Source organism: Nuphar pumila, chromosome 5 (assembly GCF_984573655.1).
Source record: "Nuphar pumila chromosome 5, dmNupPumi1.hap1.1, whole genome shotgun sequence".
Classification (NCBI taxonomy): domain Eukaryota; kingdom Viridiplantae; phylum Streptophyta; class Magnoliopsida; order Nymphaeales; family Nymphaeaceae; genus Nuphar; species Nuphar pumila.
The window spans coordinates 16,430,790-16,449,827 of NC_143253.1; the positions used below are offsets into that span (position 1 = coordinate 16,430,790).

A 19,038-nucleotide genomic window follows, 5' to 3' on the forward strand; every position below is an offset into this window, starting at 1 on the left:
TTTGAAGGCATTAGAGACTGATTTAAAGTGAATTATCAAAAAGGTTCGAAGGTGTTTGTGGGTCAAGAATATGAGAATATCCCAACTCATCTCATTTTTGCCAAGACTAATGAGTGCATTGAAACATTGCACAAACTTGTAGCTATTTAAGGGATATTGAAAATTTGGGATACAGTTCGGTCAATCTATCTCTGCCAAAACTAAGTCAAAAAAATCCTTTAAAACGGTTATTTGTACTTTAGAAAAACCAGCTTCTTTCACCGAGTTCATTGGCATAAAACCGCAAACCTCCTTTTACCCATCAAGAAATACACCAAGCTTCAGCCTAAGCCTAATGGGAAAGGATGCAAACCATAGGTTTTGAAGTCATGACATCCCTTCAACTTGGTGACATTCACAAGTCACCCTGCAAATAGGCGGCCCTCATGAGCTAACGCATCCTTCGAAACTGATACAATGACTCATGTTCAAAATGGTGGTATTTGACAAGGTATCAAGTTCGATCCTACTGAGCCAAATCCCTTAGTCAATTGAACACTGCACCACTTGAGCTCACTCAACTTGGACCTAGACAAGCTGAAGAGCAGAGTCACTTGAGACTCAGATAATAAGAAGAACCAAAATCGGATCGTAACACTCGATCCTAACCCAGAATGCGTCTCCTGAGTCCCCTGGCAAAACCGGGACTCCTGGTCATGCCATGTCACCAAATTATCCAACTTCCCAATCAACGTTGGTTCGGAACCACCTCGAGTCCCTGGCTAACTGCCGACTAGCTAGGTCCAGGTCAAAGTCAAGACGTTAACATCTTGGACCCACAAGAAAAGTATGAGGAGTATTAGAGTCATTTTGCCTCTCCTGAGCCCTCCCCCCCAAAAAAACACGCTAGGGTTTCTGTGCTTCACAAACCCTAATACAAAAAATCCCCCAAAGCCACCGAAAACTACGAAATACTCATCGAGACAAACTCTTAACAAAACGAAGAAGAAAACTTCTCTGCAACGAAAGCGAATCCGAAGAAAGATAAATAAGGTACGGCAACCTAGGGTTTCATATCCCTTTGTAAACGTAATAATTTCCTCCATTTTGTGGGTTTTTTCCGTTCTAAAATTCCTATCTATGCGAAGAAATCGGAATTCGAGTTCGTGATTTGTTTATAAGGATTTTTGTTTTTGTTTTTGTTTTTGTTTTTGTTTTTGTTTTTGTTTTTGTTTTTGTTTTTGTTTTTGTTTTTGTTTTTATTCTTCTTCTCTCTCTCTCTCTGTTTTTTTTTTGTGTGTGTTCGATCGAAATTTTGTAAGCGGAAAATTAGAAAAACAAGAAAAAAAGTAAATTCTAAGATTAGCGATTGATTTTTTTATCTTCTGATCCGAGTTATATTTGCCATTCAATTTTTATTTTTTTATATTAGAATTAGGTGTTAGGAAGAAAGCAGTTGCAGCAAGACGGAAATACTAACATAAAACTTTCATATTCATGTCGGGTGTTTGGGTTGCATCGGAGGGTTCGGCGAGTTGATCTGCGCGAAAAAGTTAGTACTGTTTTTGTCACAGTAATTTCAAAGAAAAATTGAGCATCTAAACTAAATCAATGGTTTCATTAATTTCTTTGTCAAGTTTCCAGCAAGCACCTAACTATTAGGTTGATCTGGGAATTAGGGGACATTATGGTACACATGTGTCCTTCTTTGCGAAAGGATGGCGTTTACTTGTGAATGATCTGAAACTTGATTTGTTAGACTAATGAGAGATAGCGGTTTTTAGGATTATTCTCCATTGGGTGGCAAGACAGAAGTTGGGGACTTCAGACTTATTGTCTAAGGTGTCATATGTGTTATCGGAGACAAATTAATGAAGTGAATTGACTGATATGAGGTTGTTCTAACTTAAAAATTATCAACATGACAGTTGAGATCTCGGATTATAAGCGATCTTGTGGCAAAAAGAAAAAACTGTCAATTTGCCATAGTTTAACTCGAGAGATACCCTTCCTAGAGAGTAAAGGGTTATTGACCCATAATTGATAAAGAAAGGATGCATTGCAAGTTAGTGGTCCCAATAATACTATGGCCGAAAAAAAAGCATGTCAATGCTCAAGTGTTAGGTGATATAATGTGTTGTATTGGTGACAACCCGCAATCCATGACAAGTTTGAAATGTACCTATGAATTAATGAAGATGCTATTGAAATAAGAAATTTAGACTGCTTGGTATTTCTGTTATTTCCAGTAATGTCTTGAAAACAAATTTGAATGTGATTGCTTGACTATTAGTAATCATTGTTATTATTCTACATGCTGATCAAAAGGTAATACTGGGGTTGAAACTGAGGCCTTTCCATCATTGATGGTTGGGGAACATGCACTCTAATTACTTGTCACACTTACCGTACTACTGAAGCTCAGAAACAGTGTCAGCATGGATAATACAGCAAATTCAAATATTGACCGGGCAGAAGAAATAAAACTCCTTGCTAATGAGGCATTTAAAGGTATGTTTTGTTTACTCCACATTTATCCAAGCTGTTTTATTTCACTTAAGATATTATTTTACTAGAAACAAAGGTTGGGGCAGTCTCCACTACTTTGAATCAAGTTTTAAATTTTGGTTCCTTAAGCTGGACTAAGATTGTATTGCTTTTTGCTGAGGAATATCGATACCTTTTGCAAGTCCATTATCTGGTTATTGTGAAATAGAAATTCAGATGGATCAATTTTCTGTAGGGTAGTGTTACCCTATATTAATTTGCTGACAATTAGCTGACTTATTTGTTTTTTGTTTTCATCAGCCAACAAGTTCTCCCGTGCTGTAGATCTGTATACTGAAGCTATTGAGTTGAATAGCAACAATGCTGTTTATTGGGCAAATCGTGCATTTGCACATTCTAAGCTGGAGGAATATGGAAGTGCAATACAGGATGCAACTAAGGCTATTGAAATTGATCCAGGATATTCTAAGGCATGAAGTTAAATCCTTACATTTTTGCTTTTAACTACCTTTACATGCGTTAGTTGAGCATTTTTCTGAAAAGGTAATCAACAGGGTTACTATAGAAGAGGGGCAGCATATCTTTCGATGGGAAAATTTAAGGAAGCGTTGAAGGATTTTCAACAGGTACTTCATTCTAGGTCCTTCCATTCTTCTATAGTCTGTTGTTGGCCATGCATACTCTTCGCTGTGTTCAATACTTAGTTATGTTTTAGCAGCATCAAGCTTGAGACGTGTTTGGAACAATCTGTAACAACACGTCATTTCTGCTTCTTCTTTTTTTATAATGTATGTATATTTGGTGTTTTATGATGCACATACCTCTACTCCTCAGATCCCATGGCTTGGATCATTTTGAGCTGAAAGTGTGGCTCTCACCTATGTACCACAAGCGTGCCTCATATGTGACAAATTTTTGTGGTGATTTTGTCCACTGATTCCGAATTCTAATAGCCTCCAATCATTCCCTTTTTTGTTAAAGCTAGTTGATATGAAGATTGTTGGGTTGTGCTCCTTATTTTGGTGTGACTGCTTGGATGCAAGTATTATTATTTTTTTATGACGAGGAACCCTCGCCAAGAATCGGGTCACTTATGGGCCCGCTTCCCTGTGAGGTAAATCCTGAGTGGGGTCAGTGACACCCAAGCCCTTATGGAGCCCACCTGTTAATGACACCCGCACACCCAGTGGGAGTTGAACTTGGAATGAAGGGGTCAGCACCTTTTTCCTATGCCCGCTGCCGCTCGGGCGACCCGGGTGGGTATGCTTGGATGCAATTATGATTATGTGTTAGCTCAAGGGCTTAGGTTAAATAAGTTCAGTTTCTAAGGATTGCATTAGTTTGTTGGGAACTTTCTTAGCTAACCTGTTCATGCTGTTTTTCCTTTTAATTAAATACTTGGATAGAGTTCAGAAAATCTATTTCACACATGGTTGATTGTGTACTTGGATCATAACCTGCCATGTTATATGTTTTCCGGGATCTTGCAGATAGACTTTATTTTTTAAGAACAATGAAAACATGAAACCTTGAAGCAAAGAAACTGATCCTCGGTATGTAATTCATTTCACTGCTGGATCAGGTGATGCTAAGTAACTCACAAACAAAATGCATTTTTGAGGTGAAAAACTTGATCAAGACTAATTAATGGATGATTGTGCCTTGATTTGCTTGCAACAGTCTGGCACAAGTTGACTACTGTAAAAATGCAAGTATTAAATGCATACTAATTATACTGTTAGATCTGTAAGAAAAAAAGTATTAGAGTTTGTATGTGAATATAATACTTTGTCAATTTGTAGAAGTTTGTGGTCATTTTGGATGAGTTGAGTCACTATCCTAGTAAATGGTACACAGATCAATATGCAAATTCATAAATGGCTGGAGTTGGTTTATCTATATAACATAGTTTTTTAGCATTTTCTGTTCATTTTTGTACTATTGTGGAAAGAAATAGAACTTTTGACCAATTTCTAATTGGGTTTAAGGTTTCCTCTCTCTCTCTCTCTCTCTCTCTCTCTCTCTCTCTCTCTCTCTCAGCCGCTTCAAGCCTTCAGAATTCTGCCCATCAAGACAAGACATGTTGGGTTTTGAAGAAGGTTGTTCTTTAGTTGCAATAAGATGGGTTCTTTTTGCAAAGGAAATAATTTAAAATGTATCTGGAAGCATCTGCAGTCTGGGACAAATCATCAAATAAATTACTGTTATGACTAAATCAATTTGGCTGCTATAGATCTAAATTTTCTTAAATCACAGTTTGTTTGGGATAGATCTAAATTTGGTTATATCAGTTTGGCTAGGATAGATCTAAATTTGCGTTTTGGTCTGCAATTTATGTGAGAGAAATTGATTCAATTATTTTATGTGCAGCTTTGTTGAGTTTGTGAAAATTCATATTCCACCTTAAATTATATCTATTGGTAATTGGACAGGTTGGCTAATGTTTTGTATATGTTGCAGAACTTAGATATGTTGTTTCTATGATAGGTTGCTTTGATTCAGAGCCTCCAAACAGGCAACATCACAAAAAAATTAGATGTGCCACAATGTGTCCATGTAAATGTGAAGTTTATATATTTGGAACTTCTGGATTGCTTGCTTTTCTTATTGTAAATCTACTGGTCATGCATTAACTTTTACTGGTTTCTATATTATGTCTTCTAATTCTTGTTTTTTACTTGTTTGTGTGGTCCAGGTCAAAAAGATCCGTCCTAATGATCCTGATGCTTCAAAGAAGTTGAAAGAGTGTGAGAAAGCTGTAATGAAGCTTAAATTTGAGGAAGCTATTGCTGTACAGGAGTCTCAAAGGCGTCCTGTAGCTGATTCAATTGATTATCATTCCATTGGTATATTATCTTTTTCCACTTGTATTACCAGTGTTCATTTACAGTTATTTTGTGTCAATTGTCCTGCTCTTGTCTTTTGTAGATTTACTGTTTGCTTTCTTCTTTATATGGGTTTTGAGTAAGTTTCTCATCGAGAAACATGTCATTGATTATGCTTTAGTAATCTGTATTTTAACAGGTTGCTCTTTATGCAAATCTTAATTTTGTTATACTTTCTGAAGAAAGAGGTGAGGGAAAAAAAGAACCAGCTGTGAAATAAAAGTGATAAAGGCACAGGACAATAGCTATCTATCACAATAATTTGATTTCAAACATGTCAGTAGAGTGCCTACTAACAGGGGACCAATCATGCAACTGTCCTCCAGCACTACTAACCCACAGTCCTGCCCCTGCCGCTGCCACCACCATTCTGCCACACATGCTCTTTCTTTATATGGGAGCATGATTCTGTATACTCAAGTGTATAGGGCTGCATATAGTTACATTACTGTTTTTTTGGCAATGGTGATGTCAAAACCCAGTAGGGCGTGTAGTTTGTCTCCCTCTTCCATTGTCCACCTTTGCTGTTGCTGGTAACTAGCAGTAGCATGTCCTTTTGTATGAATGCTCTTGGGTATTAATAGATGGACTGGATTCTATATCCAGTTTGACTAAAAAATGTCATTTGACTCTCACCATTCCTATGCCACCATTTTTGGCCACTCTGATGGCAGATGATGATGAGTATAAGCAATTTTCACAGATAACAAACATGCATTATGCATGTTGCATAATGTAACTTAGTGTGTCTGTTAATTCCTATTTTCTTCTTTGTTGTGTGTAAATTTGATAATGGTTTTCATCTTGGACATACAGATAGAATTGGGCAGTATCTCTCCACCAGCATATCCATGTTCTCATCCCATTAAAGTATGAAAGACACAAAAGCATCTATCAGCAAACCAAGCCGTGGCTACAATCATACATGTTATTGCTGCATCTGGAAATGGCTTTGGATGACTTGCCTCATTTCCACTTGTTAACATACTCAAGGGTTGCAGCCAAAGCCCTACTATTCTGATCCACTTTTATAGATCCCTCTGACTTGGTCCCCAAGTAATCTTAGCTTAATTTAGACATACCTAAACATGGGAATGGGCTAGATAAGGTTGCACGGTGTTCCCCAGGTCCTTGTGGTTCCAATAGTGTATGGCTAACCCATGCATGATTAGCTCCCCTATTTTAGGTGTTGCACCAACTATGGTGCATATCATTTGGCGTTTCCAAGTTGCATGGCCTTGGGCACTAAGAAACCCACTGATTATGGATCTTGGAACTGGAATTCAAGTACATGGTCCATGATCACTTTCCAACACAACTTTGATGTTTGGCTGTTGAATTTGCAGAGTTGCTTCCACTTGTTCCTCTCTGATAAGGAAGTGGCAACACACACACACACACACACACACACACACACACACACACACACACACACACACACACACACACACACACACACACGTGCCTGTGCATACACATGGTTCTCTTCCCACAAAGAGAATATTGTTGTTACATTTACTGATATCACCTGCACATTTTTCTTTATTCAATTGCTGCAATCATCATACATGAACTTCATGAAAAGTTTGACTTTTTATCTGTCACACGGACTCTTCTAACAGGGCACCGCACCCATGTTGCACCCGCACCCAGGCAGGTTCGAAACTTCGACACAGCTTCATTTATGTTAGGTGAAGTCAACCACACTGAGGTCCATTTCTATCCAAAAGTAGATTCAGTTAACCCTAATCAAGTCCATTTTTATCTATATTATATATATATATATATATATATATATATATATATATATAAATGCACACAAATACACATAGTGTTAACTTAAAACTGTTATATATATATCCTCCCCGCACCCCCGCACCCAAGTTTTTTTAAAGTGCTGCATCAGCACCCGCACCCTCACCTATGTGACATAGGTTTTTATCTCCACCAAATATGCGGTTTGGTTGGAATTGATTTTTTCGTAATTGCCAAGAGTGAGGTTTACTTCTGTTGCCCATCCTGGCCTTGTGGTATATGCTTGCAATCTCATGTTATATCTTTTCTACATATTTTAGTATAAATTGAGAAATTTATTGTGAATAATTACATTTTAGGTTCTCTGTTTTTTTTTTACTTTTATGATCTGAGCTTTTAATGCTGACTCATTTGGCATGTACTTTACTGCTGAACTGAACAAGGTATCTTTTGTTTTGGTATTTGGATTTGAAGGATAATTGTACTCTGACATTGATACCAAACATCTTTTCTGTCTTTGTTTTTCTGGGTTGTCTAAAAATATAATATAGTATAACATAATCAATCTGCTCAATAAATTTTGGTTAATAAGTTGACTGTTGCTTACAATTTTATTGCTATTGGCAATCATAAAATTCTGTTTCCCAGTACCAGCTTTGAATATGAGAATATCTCTCTTTGTTCTACTACAGTTGTAGGACCCGAATACACTGGTGCAAGGATCGAGGGAGATGTTGTAACTTTGGACTTCATAAAGAAAATGTTGGATGACTTTAAGAACCAGAAGTCCTTGCACAAAAGGTGTGCTGTTTCTGGTGTAGCTTTCTGGATCTCTTGACATGTTTGATTTGGACCATTTTCTTGTGGTCACTTTATTTAGTAATATGGCCCTAAGGCATAAAATTTGTTGTCTTAGGTATGCATTTCAGATTGTCTTACAAGCTAGGGAAATGATGCAAGCTTTGCCATCTCTAGTTGATATCACTGTTCCTGACGGTCATCATTTCACAGTTTGTGGTGACGTTCATGGCCAGGTATTTCTAAAACAGTCTTCTAGGGTGTATTTCCATTGACATTTGATAACATCTCAGCCTTCTTACTTTGTTACCTGAACTTATATTACATCCTTTTATATGCCTCAGATTATATGTTTTTTGTGTTCTATTTTCAACTAGTTCCAGACCATACGATACTTAATGAGTTCTCCAATCTTTAGGCCATGACCTATGACCTGCTTGCTTACACATACACGTCCTTCTATGTTTAAAATCATAATCCTTGTAAAAAATAAAAAAAAATGGAAGGAAAATTTCCCGGTATCAAGTCTCCTATGTCACCTGGGTACGGGTGCGGGTATGAAGGGTACGACACAACAATTCCAAAAAATGCAGGTACAGGGACACAGCTATATATATTAAATGTCACATAAATACAAACTAAATTCAAAATAAACTGAATATAATCTAAATATATATGCTATATCTAAAATATATATTGTATACTGAAAATATAATTATAAATTAAATACAAACTTGTATGTACGAAGGGTAAAATGGGGTGTCCGGGTGTCGACATGTGTCAACACGGGTACATAGAGCAAAATGGAGTGTCTGGGTACCATAGCAAGTCTCAATATACAGTTTTTTTATCTCTTCACTGAAATATTTTAGACTATCTTTAGTGTTTAATTCTGGGCACGTATTGCATCAATGATTCAGAAACTTTTATTTAATGTTGTTCTTATTATCTTATTTCAAGTGGCAGTGTTTGAATCATGGGCCCCTTTTACGTTAAAGAAAAACAAGATCTAGATTGCTTATTTGGTGCTGGTATCTTAAAAGCAAGAGTATGGGTTCCATGCCAGGGAATGAGTACAAGGTGTTAGAAAGATCATCCGTGCATGCTATGTGCATGCATGCATATGAGCGCATTTACTTCTGGTGTTGACATGAGAAGTCATTCCTAATAACTCTGGGATGCATTATTGAGAATTTTTTTCTGATAACTTTCTTTCTCTCATCTTTTTTCCCCAAGGCATCACTTCTTTCTAGAGAGAGCATGATTGAGAAGTTTAATATAGAAAAGGGTGTAAGAAAGGAGATATTTTTTCAATAACATTTAATACTTAGACTAAAATAAAGAAACCCAAAATTATTGTTTCAGCAAGGGAGATCTGGTATTTATTAGGTGCTAAACATAATAGTACATTGGCCTGTGCTTGGACCTAGATCTGGCATTTAGAGGCTGAGCATTGGAAGGTTTTGAATCGGGAGTGTTTTTTTTCATGCTCGTCTTTTTTAACAAATGAGGGGTTAAATATGGAAAAATGCAATTGTGCTCAGTACCCTTTAAACTTCATTTAATCTTTCCTTTTCTTAAGCATATGTGTTCTTTGCCATATTGTGCTTTATTATGCTATCATGTGAGTTGTTATCGCATAATTGCTTAAAATAATACTTCAGATAATAAAACATGAGTATCAGAAGTAATATTACTCCATAAGGTTCTGTTAGCAACTAGGTTCTTTTTGGCTGCCCAAGATCTGATAATAGTTCATTCTCAAAATTGCAGTTTTTTGACTTACTGAATATATTTGAGCTGAACGGCCTTCCCTCAGAAGAGAACCCATATCTTTTTAATGGTGATTTTGTGGATCGTGGATCTTTTTCTGTTGAAGTCATTCTCACGTTATTTGCATTCAAATGCATGTCCACATCAGGTATGTTTGTTGCTTCCTTTCATGATAATTTGAAAGTTAGGCTTTTCATTTTTGTAAAATCAATTGCCAAAACCTGTTAAATATTTATCAAGAGCAGTTGAAAGATGCTTGTTTAAAAAACCTTACATGCCCAATTCATTTTCATGCCTTCTTCTCTTGGACATCATTTGAGATGGGTTCCAATGACTTTACTTGTGTTGTTTGGCTTTGAACCAGAGCCCAATGGGTTGAGACGTAGAAACTAGTGCAGGTATGCCTACAGGGCTAACCACTTATGTCCAGCTATTAATTGAGTGGCCATTTTTAACAATTGAACTGTCACTTCAGAAAACCTAGCTTAGGGAACCTTGTTTTCTTCACCATATTTGGATGAGTACATTGACCTCAGAATATACAATCTTGAAGCAAAAGAAATCATAACAAGTTAAAAGTTAAAATGATGGTGATAAATCCTAGCTCATAAAAATGATGGTGATAAAAAACAGATGCTTGAAGGAATGAAAAATTCAACAGTATCTTGCATACACACCCCTGAGGAAATGCTCCTTTTATTTTAGTAAATGAATCTCCAGCTGCTGGTGGATGTGTTGCTAGATGCTACTTGAATATAGTATGTGAATTTCTGAAACATTTCAACCCCATGTAATTTGTTATTCGAGTTCGTAAATTAGCTTATACACTCTCTTCTTCTGTTTCTCTGTTTTTCTTTGTATTATGCACTGCATAAGATTTGTTTCTATTGCAGTGGAAAACTACATGAAAATGACTGCTAGTAACATTCATTGGCTAGGTTCACGGTTAATTTTTCTGCTAAATACTTGCATGTTTTTTGTGGTTCAGCTATTTATCTCGCTAGGGGAAATCATGAGAGCAAGAGCATGAACAAGATATATGGATTTGAGGGTGAAGTAAAGTCGAAGTTAAGTGACATCTTTGTGGAGCTGTTTGCAGAAGTATTCTGTTGTTTACCTCTAGCACATGTTATAAATGAGAAGATCTTTGTTATTCACGGGGGACTCTTTAGTGTTGATGGAGTAAAGCTCTCGGATATAAAAGCAATCGAACGGTTTTGTGAGCCTCCTGAAGAAGGTAAAGGAAGTTGCTTGTGTGTTCACATTTTATATTGGGAAATTTTCAAATACCCCCCAAATTTTTTGGTCTAATTCATTCTAACACCAAACGTTTCAGAGTATGCAAATGCCCACCAAAGTTTTTACGTGGGTTAATAGAATGACCCCAGTTTAGTTACCTCTAATAAATTCTGTTTTAAATTTATTAAAGTGGCCATGCTACCCACATGCCTTTCCCATACGAGGAAGCCTAGTTTTTAGGAAATTTTCTTTTTTCATCTAACATGAGGGTGGTGAGTCGTGACTTCTTATCTCTCTCTCTCTCTCTCTCTCTATACATATATATATATATATATATATATAATGGGTTTATATTTGGTACAATCAATTGTACCTACAATCTAGTTTGAATCTCATGATGTGAGTTGTTTTGATACAATCTAACTTCATAGATTTGTTCAGCATGCTCGATTTGGTAGGAATCGTCTCTTGGATCATGTTTTTATGAGTCAGGAAAATTGATGCTTCCATAGTCATTGATTTTTGGATCACTGTAAAAAACTATATACAGGTTGGATTCTGGGGATCCAAAAGATGGTTCCCACTAAACAAAACGTGTAGATCACATCTATGGTGTTAGATGTGAGAAAAAAAACTAAACAAGGGGGTTCTGCCCCATTTGCTAGGTCGATTGCACCTATAATTGACTGTAGCAAATCTTAACACTATACACACACAAGTGTTGTGAGTCGTGACCTCTCTCTCTCTCTCTCTCTCTCTCTCTCTCTCTCTCTCTCTCTTATTTTAAGTCTGATTGGACCCGGGTCTGGACCCGGTACCAGCATCTTAAATCAAATGTGGGGTTTGGTCCCACTTCGGTCCGAACCAAACCCGACCCGTTGACACCCCTAGTTGGGTTGATTGACTTGCTGCAATTTAGACTTAATCATATAGAAGTTTTCCTAAAACTTGTCAACAACAAATTGTATGGTATACTGGTTAGTATCTTGTTTCTTGTTTGAGAGGTCAAGAGTTCAGGTATCATTGTTGTTAGTAAAAATTTTATATTAAATATATTTTGTTGATAGGCCTATGATTCCTAGGTCGAACTTCCTTTGTTCATTCTTCTAGAATAGGGCCAAGCTAGTAATTCTATTATACCAGTTATAGGGGTAAAATTAGGGGTGATAATCGGGTCAGGTTGGCGGGTCGGGTCGGCGGGTCAACATTCCTCAACACGAACCCGACCCATTTATTAAACGGGTAACCCGACACGACACGGTTAACCCGTTTAATAAACGAGTCGGGTCGGGTAAACGGGTTGGCGGGTCGGGTTCAGGTAAACGGGTTGGCAGGCGGGTTCGGGTAAACGTGTAAACGGGTTGGTGGGCGGGTTGGCGGGTTCGGGTAAACGTGTAAACGGGTTGGTGGGCGGGTTGGCGGGTCGGGTTCGGGTAAACTGGTTGACCCGCCCGCCTAACCCGTTTATTAAATGGGTCAGCCGGGTTGGCGGGTTGGCATACCCCTAACACGAACCCGACCCGTTTAATAAACGGGTTAGGCGGGTCGACCCGTTTACAACACGAACCCGTTTAAGCCAAACCCGGCTAAGAAGCGGGTTGGCGGGTCGTGTCAGATTTTGCCACCCCTAGGTAAAATGGTGAGTTCAAAACATGAGTTAGTGTTAACCCAAGAACAATCCAACATAAGTTTATGATTGGGGTAATTTGATTAAACAATAAGAAAACTTTGGTGGGCATTCACCAACTCTTAAATGTTTGGTGTGCGAATGAATTGGACCAAAAACATTGGGACGTATTTGAAAATTTTCCTTTTATGTTTTATGCATCAGATTGATGACATTCTTTTGGCAAAAAGGAGAAAAAAGTACAAAAACAAACAAAAGGATTGCACATATACGTTCTATTAGTAGGTAAAATCAAGGTTGTAAGTAGTGTATCGTAACCTGTATCGGTCGGGCCCAAAGTAAGATACATATCGTAAAAAATCATACATTTTACTAAAAAATTCTTTAAAAATCTGAAAAAAAACAAAAAAAAATCATAGAATACAAGAACATAAGATATTTATGTAAAGATTAACTAAACATAGATATGCCATTAAACATTTAACAACACACATTTGGTTGTGCAGCCACTACTAGGGCATGTGTTATTGCTTGTAATGCTTGCTCCTTTAATCTAGTATTCATATTTCTAATTTCTTCAATAACAACACATATTTAAGCTCGGGCTTCATCTGTAGCCAATGGGCATTGTGGCATTCCTCTACCAACGGTTGCAATATGCTCTTGCATGCGGTGCAAGTCTCCTTGAAATAATATTTGGCAAAACCTAGTGACCGGTCATGAATCTCATAATATCGACATACTGACTGGTCAACATGTTGGGGACGTCGATCCATTAATAAATCTAATCACCACAAATACAATCAGTTAAGACAAACTAATGATACATTTAAAAGCCAAAAGGTGTTATAACTCATTACAAAAGTTAAAGTTACATTTTTTAGTTACAAAATGTCATGCTAAGGTGAAAGACATACAAGCTAGAGTTCAGAAACATATGTCTATATATAAAAGTCATCTTCAGTATCAAACATCAGTTTAATGATTTTCTTCGTTTATTGCATCGTTCAGTGGCTTGAGATGATGATGGGTCATCTTCATGTTCTGAATCAAGGACCACCTTTGGTAATTTCTCCTCTACAAATGTTGCATATACTTGTGTCTTTCTTTTATCATCTTCTATAAGACTAGTAAGAAGCTCAACACGAATATCAGAAGAAATGCGATGTATACATAATTTTATGGTGGAGTTATTATGCCCTATAACATGATATTTAAATTTATACAATCCTCCATGCATTACAAAACCACAAAAGTTACACTTCACTGTTCCTTTCAAACACATCTCCAAGTCAATTGATGTACAATATCTCAATATAGGATCTTTTGAGAGGCATCTTTGAAGACCTCCACCCTCCATCGATCTTCTAGAGCACGGATTATTAAATTCAATCACTACAAAGATGTAAAACATTGCTCAATAACACACTTATGGATAAATTTTGAGTTTTAAGGGCAAAAAAATGGGATGAAGGGTAAAAAACTAAAAGTAAAGTAATATCTTCTAAAAACATCAAAAAATAAAGGAGCTTACCCTCTTTCAACTTCAATTATACAAAATGAAGCAAAAAATGAGAATTTTTTACCTTATCTCACTTCCTTGAGTGAAAATTTGTTGAAAATGCACTCTTACACAATAAAACCACAAAGGCCTCTTCCTTGCGCAACAATCGGACCCCAAAACGGTCTCAAGTCTCCTATGGGTGTGTAGATTTTCCTCTAATGTCATCTACACAAATGGAGAAATTGTCCCTAGGAAGGTCTTTAAAACCCAAAGTAAAAAAAAGTTCTGGCCCTTTTAAAGTGCCCCTGAAGTGTATCTTACGATACTATACTATACAGGGGTGTATCTTATGATATACCCAATATGGATACGATACACACTCATATCTCGTATCGTTAGAGTAAATAGTAATGGCATGTATCGTACGATACTTACAACACTTGGTAAAATGCTGCTTTGATTTACGATACATGTTTTGCTTTCAGCCAAAAAAAAATCTGCTTTCTTGTTGTTACATGAGTATTGTATTCAATAGTTCAATGTGGTATTTTTGTTTGCGGTCGCCTGAATGCTTTAAGATGGAGTATCCTAGAAATATGCTGATTTCATTCTTTGTGTATTGTTGTGATATAACTGATTTTATGGTTATCATATTGATTTTTTATTAGGTTTGATGTGTGAACTGCTCTGGAGTGATCCACAACCACATCTGGGGCGTGGCCCTAGTAAGCGTGGTGTAGGTCTTTCTTTTGGGAAAGACGTGACAAAGAGATTTTTAAAGGAAAACAATCTAGGTATCTGGTTATGAAGATTACCCTTTTCCTTCTTGTCCTGCCTTTCTTCATGTTATTTATGCAGATTTTGCTTTTTGCAGAGCTAGTTGTTCGATCACATGAAGTAAAGGATGAGGGTTATGAAATTGAACATGATGGCAAGCTCATTACTGTGTTTTCTGCTCCAAATTATTGTGATCAGGTAACTTATTTCATGATAAAATTTAAGATGAAACCTGTGCTTGGTCTAATTCTAAATCAGTCTGTCCGAAGGTACTTTCTCCTTTCTTTTTCTTTAAAAAAATTCAAGGGTGCACAGTCACCAATTCTAGCCTCAAGTAATCTTTTAGCAAGGCAATTTGTCATGATTTTTTTTTCAATAATTCTTATTAAAGATCATGGTATTTTTTGGAAAAATGAAAGAAAAGTAATATCAAGAAGAAAAAATGTGTTTTTTAAGATTAATTTGTGAAGTCAATAAAAAATCTCAAAATGTGAAAAGTGGTACAAAGAAAAGAATCATATATCTATTTTATAAACAAATGAAAACCAAATTATGAAAAATATTGTAGTGGTATGCCAATACTTTTGTGTTATTTAAGCCCACATTTGCTTATCTCCGAATGAGAACTCTCTCACAATCATGAGAGAACAATTCTCATTTGCTCCATTTCTCATGTGCATGCAAACATGAGAAAATGGGGCATGAGATTTGAAATCACATTTGGAGCCCATTTTACTCACTTTTCATGTGATTCCAAATCACATTTCTCCACCTTGTGATTTTGAATCATATGATTCCATATCACATGAGACTTCAAATCAAGTGAGACCCTAGCAAATATGCTAAAACTACCACATGTTTTGTCGGTGTTGCTGTTTAACCAAAATATCTCAATGATTTGAGAGAACTAACCAATTCCCTTTGACTATGCTAGAAAGGTACTATATGGGGGTGTTGCCTGTGCTGGATGGGGATGATGCTATGTTACCACAACACGCCGACATGGGTACAGGTACCAAGCACAGTGCGGGTATGCCTGATACCCGAAAAAAACAAAAAAAAAAATCGCTCCCAAACTCGTCTTCCCCCTTTCTGTCTCCTTATCTCTCTCTCGATTTACCCCTCTCTGTCTCTGTCTTGTCTTCTCTCTAGAGTGAGAAGGGGGAGACAGAGGGGAGAGCGAGACAAGAGAGAGAGAGAGAGGGCATACCTCCTCCTGCTCTTCTTCTTCTTCCTGCAATAAAGCAAGAGAGAGAGAGAGAGAGGGCTAGGGTTACTCCCTTCCCCCTTTTATAAGGGGTCCAAACCTGGTCAATGAAGCTAAAAAAATTTAATATGGATTTTCTCTCTTTTTAAGATTAAGAAAAGGATTTTTAATATGGATCCTAATATAAATTCATACATAATCCAGACCCAAACTCTCTTAGTATATAATATATATAGATATAACATATATTTTAGATATAACATATATATTTAGATTATATTCAGTTTATTTTGTATTTATGTGATATATATATATATATAGCTGTGTCCCCATACCCACATTTTTTTGGAATTGCCATGTCGTATTGTCCGTACCCACACCTGCACCCATACCCAGGTGACATAGGGCTGATGTCAATTGCACATGAGCTTCTGCTAATCATCACAGATGCATGAAATTGTGTAGCTGATGTTTGAACTAGCGGTTGTCATATTAAATAAACTTTAGCTATTCATCTCTACTAAACTTTTACAACTGATGTTTGAGTAAAAATTGTGCCAGGAAGGATGTGATCATGGCATATTTGCTCCCAAGTTACAGTTTGCAGATACACATGATGCTGCTGACATTTGGACCTTCTAATATTTTTATTATCTTTACATTCTCCAATGTGCAACAAGCTAGTTCATTGACTGTACAACATTGTGATGTTGAATTTTTAGGTCTTCTTTTTATGCTTATGTTTGGAGCATGTATTTATGTTATTGCTTCCTTCCATTGTTTGGTTCAGATGGGAAACAAGGGTGCATTCATAAAATTCAAAGCCCCAGAAATGAAGCCCGAGACAGTTTCATTTTCAGCAGTGGTGAGGGAAACCGAATCACCTCTCTTATTTCTTAGATTAATGATGAAATTTTAATATTGGAAAAAATCCTACTTTAGTTGAAAGCCAATTAAATATATGTTTTATGGTGCTTCAGTGGCAACTAGGACTTCATTGCTTATTTTGAAACATCCATTCATATGTCTTGACAATCTAGTACTTATGCTTTGGAGCCATTTGGATGTTTGGACCTGCTTAAGTAATCTGTAAGCCTTGCAAGAAGCTGCATTGCGTGTCTTATCAACCCAGTGTGGCTGGGGCAGAACATATAGGATCAGCTTGAGCCACCTGTATTCAGTGTGAAAATATGTGTTTTGCACTGCAGTTTATTAGAATCTTACAGGTTGGTTTTGATGTGTAATTTTGTAAAGAACATCCAGAAAAGAAAAAAAAGTCAAGGAAAACCATGAATGATAAGTCAAGGAAGAATTAGAGCTCTACCTTTCATGCTCAATATTGAACTTATTGTGAGCGTGTATTTTTTACAACTAGGATTTTGTGATTCATCCAGAATTTCTTTCTTGAGGTGCACTGTAATTTAACCAACATTGTAATACTTGCTTTCCTATTATTCTGTGATAGCAATAGAAATAGAAAGTTTGGCTCTGAAACTAGCTAGCGACATAAGCAAAAAGGCATATACTTGTCACCACTATAAGCAGTCTATCGTTGTGTTACCTTGGGAAAAGACCTTGTTGACATCAGTGTTTTTCTCAGTGGTTTTCCAGGATTACCAAGTAGGATAAAATCTTCTTGTATTAAATTGTTTTTTTCACTGAGGATTCAGTTGTGGGCCTAGTTTTGGTCCATCTTGAATGCACTTTGTCGAAGACTTCTCACAATTAATTCTTCTTTGTTTTCTGGTCTATTTACTTTTCAGATTTGTGATTGAACTTTATTCTTTGGTTGAACTGTGATGTGCAGCCACACCCTGATGTCAAGCCAATGGCATATGCAAACAACTTCCTCAGGTTGTTCTCTTGATCCGCCTAATGGCACACTGAAACTGTGTAAGATATCTTTACCTTTGACAAACTCCTATTGCTGTGGAGAAAATTAATTTGCTTGGTCAGACTATAAATGTGTACGCTTAAATTTGTTATTGTTGTCTACTATCTATCAGGTAATCCAGGTTTGATAGGAAGCTGCTCTTCCATAAGCTAAAGGCCATGGAAATTTGTAAGCTTCATTTTCATTAATTCTTTCATGCTTTTGAGTGTTGTATGTGGACTATCATTGTAGGACAGAAAAGTCTGAATCTTTCTCTGTTTCACATTTTTATTGCTTCTATTTATTTTCTTCATTTCATTTGTCCTACTTTCTTGATGGTTTAGGTATGATTGAAGTCATTGCCCCGGTTGATTCCCAGATCTCCACAGTTTTGAGCTTGTTTAGTTTCTCAGATTTTGAAGGGCCACCGATACAAAATAGCATGTGCCAGCTTAATTTGCCAGGGAGAGATTACCTGCCTGTACAAAAGAACTGTGTGAATATATGCCATGGATCACTTGTTCTCACCAGACTAATCATAATCCCATTTCACGCAGTGGTGCCATTGCCTGGACATATTGAACAAAATTTTATTACTTTTGGTGGAGTTGGATGGGTGTTTTCATTGTTTTGGGGGCATTGCTATAACTTAAATTCAAGGGTGTTGTCAAATTTTCCTGCAAGTAGGGATTTTGAAATTCTTCTGAATATAAATCAACAGATTTTGTTTTTTCTTGTTGCATTGGGACGGATCTAATTTTGGTCTGTTTGAATTGAACAAAGTCCCCACTCTGTTTAACTTGCTACCCATGAGGGGTAAAATTAACCTTAAAATCCAGGATAGATAATTCTATTGGCTCCCCTGAATTACCAAAATGGCATATTGTCTTCTACCTTTCATCTTCCTTGGTAAATCATTCCTGTGGATGCAAATCTCGTGGCTACTGCATTGGATAGAACTTGAGGTGGGAATTTTTTTTTTTGAAAGGCAAGCTGGGATTAGTCTGACCCCCACCAGTTATTATTCAACGTACCACTGGGGTTTTGAACCTGCAACGTCCCACCACAGTGTGATATGCACTGACAGTTCCTACCAACCTGGCGGAGCGCCTG

At 36.9% G+C, this 19,038-nt stretch overlaps 1 protein-coding gene across 3 annotated transcripts; it reads left to right on the forward strand.

The window, feature by feature from the left end:
- Nucleotides 1-890: 890 nt before the first annotated feature.
- LOC149836940 (serine/threonine-protein phosphatase 5-like) lies at nt 891-18,657 on the forward strand. Of its 3 annotated transcripts, XM_090005677.1 has the most exons (15): nt 891-1,032; nt 2,308-2,490; nt 2,788-2,957; nt 3,042-3,113; nt 5,183-5,333; nt 7,820-7,928; nt 8,044-8,161; nt 9,699-9,846; nt 10,687-10,935; nt 14,737-14,862; nt 14,943-15,043; nt 16,843-16,917; nt 17,860-17,945; nt 18,059-18,114; nt 18,270-18,657. In XM_090005677.1, exons 2-13 carry the CDS (start codon nt 2,418-2,420, stop codon nt 17,917-17,919), a joined length of 1,452 nt encoding a protein of 483 aa, XP_089861803.1. In that variant the 5' UTR covers nt 891-1,032; nt 2,308-2,417; the 3' UTR covers nt 17,920-17,945; nt 18,059-18,114; nt 18,270-18,657. The 3 variants fall into 3 exon arrangements, with proteins under 3 accessions (XP_089861803.1, XP_089861804.1, XP_089861802.1); XM_090005678.1 differs by lacking the exons at nt 18,059-18,114; nt 18,270-18,657 and having other exon boundaries at nt 17,816-17,937; XM_090005676.1 differs by lacking the exons at nt 16,843-16,917; nt 17,860-17,945; nt 18,059-18,114; nt 18,270-18,657 and having other exon boundaries at nt 14,943-15,838.
- The last annotated feature ends 381 nt before the right edge of the window (nt 18,658-19,038 follow it).

What these genes read in the sequence shown, in the direction of transcription:
- LOC149836940 (XM_090005676.1), top strand. Translation starts at nt 2,418, where the DNA reads ATGGATAATACAGCAAATTCAAATATTGACCGGGCAGAAGAAATAAAA. An exon ending in CGTTGAAGGATTTTCAACAG is followed by an intron (nt 3,114 to 5,182) that starts GTACTTCATTCT and finishes TGTGTGGTCCAG; the next exon opens with GTCAAAAAGATCCGTCCTAA. An exon ending in TTGTGAGCCTCCTGAAGAAG is followed by an intron (nt 10,936 to 14,736) that starts GTAAAGGAAGTT and finishes ATTTTTTATTAG; the next exon opens with GTTTGATGTGTGAACTGCTC.